General features: G+C 40.7%; 1 protein-coding gene across 2 annotated transcripts in view; it reads right to left on the bottom strand.

Moving 5' to 3' along the window:
• CCSER1 (coiled-coil serine rich protein 1) overlaps positions 1–14,834 on the bottom strand; it is a 1,167,669-nt gene that overhangs the window by 56,991 nt on the left and 1,095,844 nt on the right. For both annotated transcript variants that reach the window (XM_040418157.1, XM_040418158.1), the window contains exon 9: positions 1,615–1,704. In XM_040418157.1, coding sequence (XP_040274091.1) covers positions 1,615–1,704 — 90 coding nt within the window. The remainder of the gene's footprint in view (positions 1–1,614; positions 1,705–14,834) is intronic.

Raw genomic sequence — 14,834 nt, 5'->3', positions numbered from 1 at the left:
TTCATTATTAACCTGCGGGTTTAGGGTACGGTTACATGTGGCCATATCCTAGGACAGAGTAGTCTGTGTATACCTGATTTATAGCGATTTATGATGAATTGATTCATAGTGAACCAAATTTCTTTGCTAACTCATCTCTAGTTATATGTATACACTGAATATAGCTAAATTGACAATTCAATAAAATATGAAGAAAGTGGTGGCATTTCAGGGTTTGTCATTAAATGTTTGAAACACGCTGTTACCTGTGTATTCTCAACTTTTATTAATCTTATTAATCAGACCCTTTTTTTTAGCAATTTTGCATATGTGATGGTTTAAAGGCGCTAACTTTTATATATGTTCGGTACCAAAATATATTTGCAACCTAATTTTCATGACACCTACTGCTGTTCATTAATAGATTTTTTCCGAAATTTTTTATCTTATTAGTTTAGCATAAACTTTACAAAAACCATTTTATATAAATGATTGTTCTTCATTCTTTAGATTTCCAAATTGACACTAAAATAAATGATTAAAATGGGTACCCTCTTCCCCTTATCATGGGTAAACTGGTAACCAATGGTGACAGTTTGGGTTAGCACAAACATTTTTCCCCTTTGTCTTTAAATTTCAGCATTGATTTCATAATGTGTATATTTGTTGGTACATAATATGTCCTCCAAGAGATCGTAAAAGACCTCTGGGGGACAATTTCCCTTCATATTTTTATTTTTTTTATTTTGTTGTTTTCCCCTGTAACTAGGTCATTTGTGGAAGACCCAATTATAGGCAAAAACAGTCCCATGTCCTGTCACCAGTCACTAGAAAAGCTGGTCTGGGTCTCCTAAGACCCAACAGCTCTGTAGTGTTGAGAGAACACTGGGCAATTACATGATCATCAATAGATACAATACAATAGAGACAGCAGCACTCTTTCTTAATTCACTATGTGGTACTCTTTGATTGATATGTAGGCTAGAAAAGAGAAGGCAGAAAAAACACTTTTGTCTGTTCCTCTTGCACTAACAGCTGGACACCTGTTCTGCTCCTGTTAGACTGCAGGAGCTTTAAAATTATGCTGAGGATTTTTTTTTTATCATCTTTCGGCTTGACTTGAGTCAACAGCTACTGTATACTTACCTGTTCCTTGCCACTTCATGCAGGCTCATTGGACTGCGTTCACTAAACTTCAAGTCCTAGTATGGGCAGAATTCCAAGACAGCAGCGACATAATATTTTCAGACATTACCACTGAGGCCAGTCATTGGCTGTAGAGGTAGGTGTATCTGACCCATCTTTGTGTGACGTTTACAGGGGAGGATCAGAAATCTACTGACAACAGCCCGACAGCCAAGAAGACTGATGAAATAAATAAAGTCTATTCACAAGTCCAGCTCAGTGGGGGATTTAAAAAAAAATCATGTACAGCCCCTTTAAAGCCCATGACCATGTGCCATTCATCAGCGCATGGTTGTAAACAGGTTAATTTGTATTGTGGATTGCTGAAACAGAATGCAAGGTTCAATACATATTATGCTGTGCTAATGTTTTAATATTTAGGTGTGACTCTGAATATAAGGATATTTTGTACAATATACAGTATGTCTAAAATGCTAAAATGTTACTTACATTGCTAGTCAATTCATTGTTTAAAGATTCCGTCTGGGTATATTTATCTTGCTTGAAGACATTTAATGGCTGTAAAGTTTGAGCAGCTTTCTGTAAAAAAAAAAAAAGAAAAACAACAACAAAAAGGTCAAAAAGGATACTGCATACATCAGCATATAACTGGTTGAGAATTGTTTTATTTTGTGTAAACTGCATGCTGGAAAACATTGACTCTTGTTTTCACATTATGAAAACAAAAACAATAGATATCTCTTTCAGATTCACACTTCAGTCTCTGTTTGACTATGCATCACCAGCTGTTACTCTTTAGAGGAGCTGTCATGGAATTACGAAAGCTAAAGGTGACTATTTCCATTGCATATTCACATGCCCGGTTTTCTCTACACCTGCTTCAATTCTCAGTTTGTAACAGCCAGTGGTTAAGCGAGGAAGATGTGTCAGAACTGCTTTTTTTTCTCATGCAACAAAATGCCTTTGAAGATCATCTGGCATTGTAAATACTGAAAAAATACATGATGAATGCAGTGCTTCACCTCAGTCTCAGTCTAGTGCCTTGGAAATTATGTGTGACAACTTTGTAAAATCTGCTTGTTTTCCAACAAACCTAATAAAACAGACTACAGAATTCCCACAATGAGGCCATGTTCACACAATTAGCATTTTCAGCAGTATTTAAAAATATATAGTATTTACATATAGTATTCATCAGTATATTAAAATATAGGGGTTATTTATGGTGTACTTTTGCCAGAGATTCGATTGCAAAGGGCATATTTTCCTCACTCACACCACTTTTCTGAGGTGGTGGGAAAAAGGGGCATGGCATGGGCAGGGAAGGGCAGCCGACAGGCAGGCCCGTCTCATTTATCATTTTATATGCCTGTTTTTGGCATAGAAAATTACTTAAATCTACGCCATCAAGGGAGCTGGCGTAGATTTAATCAAGTTGCACGGCCAGCACCTAAGTTATGTAGAGGCAGGCACCTCTACATAATTAGGCGCATCAAGAGCCAACACAGGGTTATTAAGACGGGCGTCTAAAATGCCAGTCTTAATAAATGACTTCAAAAGTTCTACCCATAAAACATCTGGCTGACCCTTTAGTTAATGTAAACTGCCAGGCATGTCGCAAGGCACCCTAAAAATGGCACAAACCAATTTGGAACAACTGTCTACTCCACCAAAAAACTTGCTGGACTTTTGTAGAACAGCCCATTTTATACATTACCCCCATGAACAGAGAACAATGTGGGAAATTCACTGAGCTAAATGTGCCAGAATTATGTCTCAATTTGTGCCAAAAATTTGGTAAATATTCCTCGCACCACATTTATTCTGCATTTTAGATGCGATGCATGGAATGTAACATCCACCATCAGTCACTGTGATAAATCTAGCTCTTTTTTAAATTGGCTACTTTTGGGGCTGCCTTTTCCCTTTTTTTTTTTAACACATTTTTCCAAATGTAGCATAGATTACCTAGTAAATTTTTTCAGGCTAAAGTCTAATGTCATTTATTATAAATACACCACCTTTAACTTCACCAGGGGACTGGAGAACACACTGGTGGCTTTTTTTACAACTTATCCCAAAAAATGTAACTCCGCACAAAAAATATCTGTCTGCCCACTAGTGAATGAAAAATGAACAAATCATAAAACCACTTTATAAAGTTGTTAAGTCTATTCCACTGGCAAAACAGCTAAAACATTCCACTTTTATGTCAGTGTCATACTAAAAGCGCTTGTTAAAAATTCAGATTTTTTTATTTATAGGGAGCCACTTTTATAAGGTGGAGCTAGCAAGAAGGTTCTCTTTCATTGAGATATGCCTCTTTGCAATTTTATGTCACAAAGCCATTCCTACACAGGAAGTACAGTAATTGTGCCATAATGTTTTTTCTTTTTCTTTTCTAATGAATTTTAAATTTTTTCCATTGTAGCTGGTAACTACAGTTGTATGTGCTAGGCAATGATATGATCAGTATTGTTTATTTCCAAGGACAGATGCAAAAATATGCCATAAAATATAAATTTATGATATTCCACTTCCAATCAACTAAAAGACACTTTCTATATTACACAGACTTGCTGATGAAATAAGCCAAAGTTTAAAAAAAAAATTCAGTGCAGGGCCAACTTTAAAAAGTTCTGTAAATGCAAATCAAAGCAGCATTATAGGTTATAGGTTTGAATGTACTTTAATAGGAAATGAAGGGCAAGTATAAAAAACTTCTAAACTGACACGACCAATTAATAACACAAGGCATGAAACCAAAAAGGACAGGGACCCTTAAATACAGTCTTTTTCAAGCAGGAATGCTAGGCAAATTTTGACCCCTAGTTTGATTTTTATTTTTATTTTAAGAGTTGGATAGTATATTAACTTTCACAATATCCTTGTCTGTGAACTTAAATGTTCATTATGCATATTGTTATTCACTTCTTTGGAGCAGGTGTTAGGAAGGACATTGTTCTCTAGCAGAGGACACATCTTGGCAGACTTGCTTTCTAGAAGTATGGTGATAATTGAGTTTATTATGTTCATAAACAAAGCCTCTATAAGAAAACTGTAGTTGCCAACTTATTCAGACGAGTGAAAAAAAACGTCTCTGTGACAGATATTTATGTAATGGCCGTCACACAGCCATTGTGAGAAACACTACAGATCTATGGGGTGATTCCTACAGCTTTTTTTTTTTTTTGCATAAATCAGTTTACATTTAGCAGAAATAAATTTGACAATCAGTTATAGATCACATTATGAAGTGTTGAGAACTAACAGCCCTGGATGAGAGGGCAACACTTGTGGTGTTCGCATCCCTGGAGGTATGCGAATGGTTGCATTTAAGAATGGTCAGTTAAATATAACATGGAAAAAAAAAAGGAAAAAAAAATAAATAAATGAGGAGATTGTAGTGAACAGCTATAAATTGAAGGTAACAACTCTCTCACATATCACTAAGTAATGAAAATGCAAGCTTTTCTAGTAAGCTAAAGAATTCTAGGGGGTGTATTTCGGATGTAGTAGCCAAGGCACCCAAGTAATGTTCCTAGATTTGAGGGAGATCATGGTATCTGGCAATAGTCGTTCATATTGGCAAGTTGTATTTTGCTCCTGAAGCACTTCTAATATGGTAGGTGGGGCAATATTCTTCCAGTGGCGGGTTATCACTAGTTTGGAGCTCAGTAGCACGTCCTATGAGACTTCTATAAGTAGGGCCAATTGACTGTATACCCAGGAACAGCAACGCAAGCTCTGGGGATGGGGCTACTCTTGCTGAGGTCATTTCTGATACTAAATCAAAAATCTGTTGCCAAAAAGAAGCGAGTTTGGGACAGGACCATAAGATATGGTATAGGGAGCCTGTATTGCCACATTCTCTCCAGCAGCAAGGAGTTCCTAGGTATATTTTGCTTAGCCTTTGAGCGGTAAAATACCATTGTAGGAGAGTCTTCATCCCTGCATCATAATGGTTAACACATTTAAAGTTGGTAGAGAGGAAGCCCACTGCTGGGGCCCATTCCTCATCTGAGGAGGAATGGCCCAGTTCAGACTTCCATTTTCTAATGGGAGGAGGCGATATTTGACAAAGGTAGCTTTGTCCCCGAACACATCATAGATAAATCTTGTGGAGTGTTTCCTGAAAAGAGTCGGATGTTGATATAGTCTAATAATATTTTTGTTAATTATAGGGGGGGGATGGAGGAGTTTAGTGAGGCAATGGTGTATTCTTAAATAGATGTAAAACTCTTCTTAAGATAAGGAAAAGGTGTTTTTGATAGTTAAGAAAGGGAGGACTGAGTGGGCATCTATAAGTTGTGCAATATTTGTGACCCCTCCAGTGCGCCAGGCAGAGAGGTTGATATTAGATATAATATTCTCCAGTATATGGGTAGTGGAATGGGAGATAAGTGATAATTTAGAATTCCCTTGCATTTTATGGATTTGGGCCCATAGGATTCCCGCATGAGCTACCGTTAGTAGTTCGGCTTTTGGGGGATGTGGGTTCCAAACCTGTTGTATTAGATAGCCCTTTAGTGTGCATTGGCTGATTGAATTAGATTCTATTTGGACCCATGCTTTAGAGCTATTAGGCAACGACCATTCGCGAGTAAACAATAGTCTTTAATTGATGGGAGGTCAATACCTCCAGCTCTTTTGTTTCTGAACATCAAGGTTTAGGCTATTCTGGGTCTAGCGGAGCTCCACAAGTAGGCATTTAAAATAGACTGAGCTCTCTTGAAAAATATATTAGGGAGGGAAATAGGAAGAGCACGAAAGATATATATATATAAGCTTCAAGAGGGTCAACCTCTGAAATGATGCAACTCTGCCTACCCATGACACTGCCTTTATTGCTAAATTAGAGAAGCCTTGGGACATAGTAGAGAGGGAGCATGGAAATGTAAGTTTGACTCCCAGGTATTGCAATTCAGAAGATTACCAATCAAGATCATATAGAGATTGTAAGAGTGACACTTCCCTAGGAGGGATGTTGATGATGAGAGCTTGTGATTTAGAGCTATTTATGTTGTAGTAGGAGAGAGAGCCAAAATGGATAGAGCATTTCCCAGGGAACTAACAGGGTCCACCAACATAAGGATAATGTCATCGGCATAGAGGTTAATAGTGTGGGTTTGATCTCCCACTTTGATGCCAGTTAGATTTGGTGAGTTTCTTATGTGATGTGCTAGGGGTTCCAAGGCAAGAATGAAAAGCAGAGGCAATAAGGGGCAGCCCTGATGTGACCCATTTGAGATCTGAAAGCTTTCTGAGAAAACCCCGTTGACCCATACTTTAGCAGAAGGGGATGAGTGAAGGTCTTTAATGGCATTCATTATGTGGCCAGTGAACCCAATCTCCCAATGGGCCTAGAAGGGGAACGACCAATGAAGGCGGTCAAATGCCTTCTCGGCGTCCTGGATCACTGCGAGCATGGGGTAATGGTGGACTTTAGCATAGCTAAAGAGGTCCACAAGTCTTCCGGTTTGGTCTGCTTTAATAAGAGAGGGGAGCATTGGGGACAGCCTGTTGGCGATTAGTTTAGAAAATATTTTTATGTCTGAGTTAAGTAAAGAAATAGGTCTGAAATTTTGGGGAGTATCTGGGGATTTGCCCAGTTTGGGAAGAGTTACTATTAAGATTGCAAGCATATCTGCTGATAAAGGAGTACCATCCATTTCCCGGTGGAATATGTCTTGATAATGGCCCACAACAGTTTTTTTTAGCAGTCAGTAAATAGCAGCCATCAAAAAAATAGAATGTCCTATTTTTAGACTTTTTTTTAACAGCCAGATGGATGCCATTGAAATTAACGGACCCTTGTATAACAGGCCATGTAGACAAGAGTGCATCCATCTAATGACCATTAAAAATTAAATTAAATAAATAGGTTTCTGCCAGACAAATTCACAGGATTAAGAGAGCAGCTGCTAAAATGCCATTACAAAGCAGCAAACAAGAATTGAAGCTGCTAGTGCCTCTGGAGTTCCACCATGAATCTCAAGGTGTAGGATCCTCCAGAGGCTTGCAGTTGTGCATCAACCTACTATTCAGCCACCTCTAACCAGTTCTCACAAGCAGAAATAGTTGCAGTGAGCCCAGACATACATGAAGACTAATTTTCAAACAGTCTTGTTTACTGATGAGTGGCAAGCAATAGGGATCGACTGATATAGATTTTTTTAGAGCCAATACCAATAACCTGTGAACTTTCAGGCCGATAGCCAATAACTTATACCGATATTCTGTGCTTTTTAATTTTTGAAAAAATAAAATAAAATCTGTTACAGCATTCACCACATAGGAGATTTTTTTTAAAGATTTCAATAGTTTGGTCTTTTCAGACATGGCAATATTTGATATGTTTATTTATTTATTGTTTATATATTTTATATGTAAAATTGGCAAAGGGGGTGATTTATACTTAATATTTTGGTGTTTTTTTTTTACTTTTTTTTTTTTTTACTTTTTAATTTATAACTAGAACCTGGGATCTTTTAATCCCTTGTCCTATTTACCCTAATAGAGGTCTATTAGGGTAAATAGGACTTCACACTCCCCTTGCTGCCCTGTGCATAGTACACACAGCGGCAGGGAGCTTACCATGGCAGCCAGGGCTTCAGTAGCGTCCTGGCTGCCATGGTAACCAATTGGTGGGGCTCTGATCAGAAGCTGCCACTGCCACCAATGAAGAGGAGGGAAGGGGACCCTGTGGTCACTGCCACCAATGACTAATACTTGAGGGGTTGGGGGAGAGGGCACACTGCGCCACCAATGTTTTTGATAATGGGGAGGGCGCACTGCGCCGCCGATGATAATTAACGTTTAATACAGGAGGCAGGTGTGTCGGCACAGAATCACATAGCTGGCACCCTGCCTCTAAAAGGCACCTGAGGGCTTAACCGCCGCTGTTAGCAGCTTCCTGTCATATAGGCTGGGCACTGCCTCCTGTATTTGTATTAGATGTTAATTATCATTGGTGGCACAGTGTGCTCGCTCCTCCTCCTCCCGTCTCTCCTCATTGGCAGCGCGGCACAGGGGGAGGGAGAGAGTGACTCCTTCTCCCTTGTGCTGCTGAGGGAACATGAGCGCGGTGACAGCAGCACGTTTATGTTCTGTGATAGCACGTTTAGTGTTCGGGTGATTTTATTATTTTCCGTTATATATTCAGCAATTTAGACAGCACTCCGAAATTTGCTTAGATGATTTTTATTTGTTTAGCCGGACATGGTGGTTCCTTTAAACAACGTTTCGGCAGAGAGAATGCCCTTCATCAGGCTAGTTGGTACACATGGGGGTGTGGATGGCTAAATTGCTGAATATTTATTATAGTTCCAAGAGGTGGAGCTAGGAACGTACCACGACGTGCACCCAAACCAGTCAGAATAGATAGAGTGCTGTGATAATTGCGAGATTCCATTATTTTCCGTTATAACATGGTTATTACAGAAAATCATAGCATTCTTAAGACAGAATGCTAAATAAAATGGCCATGGAGGGGTTAAAAATAATATAAAAAAAACTCACCTCATCCACTTGATCACGCAGTCTTGATCGCGCAGGTCTTCTTTGTTCAGGACCTTCAAAAGAGCCTGCGATTATGTCACCGCGCTCACCACATGGCGAGTACGGTGACGTCACCGCAGGTCCTGCTGAATGAAGATAGAAGATTCGGCCGAACCTGGCGAACCCGAACTTCCACTGGTTCGCTAATTCCTAGTTTAAAGCTAATGGTCTGTGTGCCAAATTTAGGAAAGTGGCAAACAGCACATGTTAAATTTTGAACAGGCAAACTACCACATTCTGACTTATTTTCATCTGCCACAGCTATGGTAGGTCAAGAATGTAGTGCAGCTGAGACACTTGTACTATAAATGAGGCCAAAATCATAGGAACAACTACGAAACAGCTGACCCTCTAAACGCTGACTTAGTAGGCACAATAAATAACAGGTATGTCACAGACTATTGATTCATTTGTTTTACAAGTAAAATAGCAGTAAATTCACAATTTACTCCAAAATAAAGACAAAACTATTTTGATAAACCAGGGTCCATGTTCTTTGTCCATTTGGAGACAACTATAGGAGGGATATCTGCTGTCTTAAATGTATTGAGTAAACAGTAGGTTTTTTGAAATTCAAACCAATTTTTTCAAAAAATTCGGACTAATGAACCAGAATTTTGTATAGTGAAAGACAAGAGATTAGATAGATAGATAGATAGATAATAGAAAAAAGAAAAAAAGATGAGCAGCACACACTTTGCAGAGGTGCAATCCCTTGGGTAGATCACGGACTTGATCCAATAAGATATATATATAGAAGAATCCAAGGCAGCACACGAATAACGGTGAAAAAAAGTGGTGTTTATTCCCACATGTGCAGACAGCAACGTTTCAGCTCTCTCAATGGAGCCTTTGTCAAGCCATAACAATCAGTGCAAACTCAAATGTTTAAATAGCATACATGATTATTGTGTAAATTACATGATTGTACAGAAAATTACATAATTATACAGCAATAGTCCATGAAAAATTCATCCTGGTTTCTCAAATAGGTGTCACATACTTGTAGTACATCGACTGCAAAATTCATATTCATTATTAAAATTGAACAGTGTCCCCAACTCACTAAATTGTGGTGTGAATACATAATTCATAATAATTACATTCAGGTGCCTGTGATTATGTGATATTTAAAAACATATAAGGAAACTCACATACTGGAGGAGAGCAGGAATCACACGGCGTCCGGAAATCGCAAACGCGCATGAGCGGAACTTCATCAGTCCCGCGAGACCGTCAATATTGCACAGAATTCAGAGGCCCACAACCAAGATGGCCGCACCTGAGCCGAAGCGATCTGCGCATGTCCATTCCCGACCCAGGGCGGAATCAGCATAGCCGGCGTAGCAGTCATGTGTCCTGTCATAAGGTGTAAACAATCCACCACGTCATGGACTATCCAGCGATCATACGCTGCAAATACTATATTAGGTCATCTCAAAACAGGGGTCCAGCGGTGTATTCCAAAGCAGTGGCATCCACCACCTATATATAATACCGCCTCATCCCAATATTCAACAAGGCATTATACTAACGTCCAAGTGGTTCATACAAACAGATGACAATCTCTCGTGCCCGCGGTCTGCAACCGAACCTCGATCGGAGACCCCGGGCTTGTGCGGCAGCTGCAGGCATGGATGCCACCAGTCAGGGGCCCCAAGCCACAGCTGTCCCAGAGAGAGATGCATCAGAACAATCATTCACTACACGTATATCATGTCACCGTCCCTGATCCGTATACCTGTCAGTCGGGAAAGGTCACGCCCAAGATCGTCATCAGACCACACCCCCTCCCTGGTCCCGGGTCTCAGAAATCTGATCATATAAAATATAACATTGTACAAATATATAAACATAATCACTATACAGTAGCCGATCGATCCTGCCTTCATCCAGTATTTCCAGAGATAATCCAATTGTGAAGCTTAGTTTCATATTGATCTAAAAAGTAATAAAGAAACAATGTTATTGTTCACTATTATTAAATGCTTGCACTTAAATACAGCCTTACTCCCGAGGTAAGTAGAATTTCCCAGAACCCCAATACATATAGACCACAAGACAAAACAAAAAAGAAAAAAGGGGGGGGGGGGAGGGGGGAAGGGGGGAGGGGAAGGGGAAGGGGAGAAGGGTCACCCACATTCATGACATGCGATACATAAAAGGATAGGGAAATGAAACAATACTAAAAGAATCAAATCACCCTAAAATCCACATTGAGCCCCATTGGTTTGAGAGTCTGCAGCTCAAAAATCCAATAGAGCTCCCTTCTCTTCAGACGTGTAGTCCTGTCTCCACCCCGTCTGGGTAAGAGCACTTGTTCTAAGATCCTAAATTTTAAATCACGTTCCATATGTCCTGCTTCTGTGAAGTGCTTAGGCACAGGTAAATCCAATCTCTTCTTTCTGATAGTATAACGGTGCTGATTTAGTCTGGTCTTGACATCCCAGGTTGTTTCTCCAACATACCATAGTCCACAAGGACATGATAGTAGATAAACAGCGTAGGTTGAGTCACATGTCAGGTATTGTTTAATATGCACTGTCTTCCCATTTGTTGGATTAACAAATGACTCTCCCTTTAGCATATATGGGCAGTTTACACACCCGTGGCACGGGTAACAGCCCTTCCGAGACGAGCCAAAGTACGTGGCACAGTCAATTTTGCTAGAACCCACATCAGATCTGACTAGTTTATCACCCAAATTCCGACTTCTTCGGAATGAACACAGTGGGGGAACCTTAAATTCCTCAACCCAGTCAAAACCACTGGTCAGAATTGACCAGTGTTTCCTGACAATGGATGACACCTGTGGACTACTATTGCAATAGTCAGTAACCAGAGGTATTCTAGATATAGACTTCTTGGATCTGGCCAGATCACCATCTCTCATCCTCACTTTTGTCTTCTGGATGCTATCTGTCACAAGCTTGTTGGGGTAACCCCGCACCTTAAATTTGCTGGCCATTTCACATAAACGTTGGTCCCTCACTGGACCTTCCCCAACTATCCTAGCCACACGTAACATCTGACTCAGGGGAAGAGATTCAATCATAGGCCTGGGATGGTGACTCTCAAATCTAACCAAGGTATTTTTATCTGTAGATTTGACAAAAAGGTCGGTGACCAGGGTATCACCCTGAACCATCACCTCTGTATCAAGAAATTGCATTGTTTTTTTCGAATATAATACGGTGAATTTGACACTAGGGTCAATATTGTTCAAATATGAATGAAACGCCATGAGGTCCTCTGTGGCTCCCACCCATATCAAGAACACATCATCTATGTAGCGCCACCATCCCAGCACATGGCTGAAGTGGTGACACCCATAGATGAATGTGTCTTCCAAGTATGTCATATATATATTTGCATAGGTGGGCGCCACATTGGACCCCATCGCGGTCCCCCCTTAACTGTACGTAATAATCATCCCTAAATAAGAAATAATTTCTACATAAAATAAATCTCAATAAACCAAGCAGAAATGTTCTGCATTCCTCTGTGTAATCTGTCTGAAGGAGGCATAATTCCACAGCATGTAGACCCAGCTTGTGTTCGATTGACGTGTACAGGCTGCAAAAACCAATTACCCCTATACTGTACACTCTCCCAAAAATACACAAAAATATACGGGCCCCCCCAGGTCGGCCGATTGTCTCTGGGAGGGGGTCTTTATTTTGTAATCCGGCCATTTTTCTGGATAAGATCTTGCGACCATTTGCGGTTTCTGCTAGATCTTATATCAGAGATACGAATGATTTTTTGGATAAGATCAAAGATCTGAGGGTCCCAGTAGGAGCTGTTCTTGCTTCGTTTGACGTGTGCAGCCTGTACACGTCAATCGAACACAAGCTGGGTCTACATGCTGTGGAATTATGCCTCCTTCAGACAGATTACACAGAGGAATGCAGAACATTTCTGCTTGGTTTATTGAGATTTATTTTATGTAGAAATTATTTCTTATTTAGGGATGATTATTACGTACAGTTAAGGGTGACCGCGATGGGGTCCAATGTGGCGCCCACCTATGCAAATATATATATGACATACTTGGAAGACACATTCATCTATGGGTGTCACCACTTCAGCCATGTGCTGGGATGGTGGCGCTACATAGATGATGTGTTCTTGATATGGGTGGGAGCCACAGAGGACCTCATGGCGTTTCATTCATATTTGAACAATATTGACCCTAGTGTCAAATTCACCGTATTATATTCGAAAAAAACAATGCAATTTCTTGATACAGAGGTGATGGTTCAGGGTGATACCCTGGTCACCGATAAAAATACCTTGGTTAGATTTGAGAGTCACCATCCCAGGCCTATGATTGAATCTCTTCCCCTGAGTCAGATGTTACGTGTGGCTAGGATAGTTGGGGAAGGTCCAGTGAGGGACCAACGTTTATGTGAAATGGCCAGCAAATTTAAGGTGCGGGGTTACCCCAACAAGCTTGTGACAGATAGCATCCAGAAGACAAAAGTGAGGATGAGAGATGGTGATCTGGCCAGATCCAAGAAGTCTATATCTAGAATACCTCTGGTTACTGACTATTGCAATAGTAGTCCACAGGTGTCATCCATTGTCAGGAAACACTGGTCAATTCTGACCAGTGGTTTTGACTGGGTTGAGGAATTTAAGGTTCCCCCACTGTGTTCATTCCGAAGAAGTCGGAATTTGGGTGATAAACTAGTCAGATCTGATGTGGGTTCTAGCAAAATTGACTTTGCCACGTACTTTGGCTCGTCTCGGAAGGGCTGTTACCCGTGCCACGGGTGTGTAAACTGCCCATATATGCTAAAGGGAGAGTCATTTGTTAATCCAACAAATGGGAAGACAGTGCATATTAAACAATACCTGACATGTGACTCAACCTACGCTGTTTATCTACTATCATGTCCTTGTGGACTATGGTATGTTGGAGAAACAACCTGGGATGTCAAGACCAGACTAAATCAGCACCGTTATACTATCAGAAAGAAGAGATTGGATTTACCTGTGCCTAAGCACTTCACAGAAGCAGGACATATGGAACGTGATTTAAAATTTAGGATCTTAGAACAAGTGCTCTTACCCAGACGGGGTGGAGACAGGACTACACGTCTGAAGAGAAGGGAGCTCTATTGGATTTTTGAGCTGCAGACTCTCAAACCAATGGGGCTCAATGTGGATTTTAGAGTGATTTGATTCTTTTAGTATTGTTTCATTTCCCTATCCTTTTATGTATCGCATGTCATGAATGTGGGTGACCCTTCTCCCCTTCCCCTTCCCCTCCCCCTTCCCCCCTCCCCCCCCCCCTTTTTTCTTTTTTGTTTTGTCTTGTGGTCTATATGTATTGGGGTTCTGGGAAATTCTACTTACCTCGGGAGTAAGGCTGTATTTAAGTGCAAGCATTTAATAATAGTGAACAATAACATTGTTTCTTTATTACTTTTTAGATCAATATGAAACTAAGCTTCACAATTGGATTATCTCTGGAAATACTGGATGAAGGCAGGATCGATCGGCTACTGTATAGTGATTATGTTTATATATTTGTACAATGTTATATTTTATATGATCAGATTTCTGAGACCCGGGACCAGGGAGGGGGCGTGGTCTGATGACGATCTTGGGCGTGACCTTTCCCGACTGACAGGTATACGGATCAGGGACGGTGACATGATATACGTGTAGTGAATGATTGTTCTGATGCATCTCTCTCTGGGACAGCTGTGGCTTGGGGCCCCTGACTGGTGGCATCCATGCCTGCAGCTGCCGCACAAGCCCGGGGTCTCCGATCGAGGTTCGGTTGCAGACCGCGGGCACGAGAGATTGTCATCTGTTTGTATGAACCACTTGGACGTTAGTATAATGCCTTGTTGAATATTGGGATGAGGCGGTATTATATATAGGTGGTGGATGCCACTGCTTTGGAATACACCGCTGGACCCCTGTTTTGAGATGACCTAATATAGTATTTGCAGCGTATGATCGCTGGATAGTCCATGACGTGGTGGATTGTTTACACCTTATGACAGGACACATGACTGCTACGCCGGCTATGCTGATTCCGCCCTGGGTCGGGAATGGACATGCGCAGATCGCTTCGGCTCAGGTGCGGCCATCTTGGTTGTGGGCCTCTGAATTCTGTGCAATATTGACGG

This window comes from Bufo bufo, chromosome 2 (assembly GCF_905171765.1).
Source record: "Bufo bufo chromosome 2, aBufBuf1.1, whole genome shotgun sequence".
Classification (NCBI taxonomy): Eukaryota; Metazoa; Chordata; class Amphibia; order Anura; family Bufonidae; genus Bufo; species Bufo bufo.
This window is presented reverse-complemented; position numbering and strand designations above follow the sequence as displayed.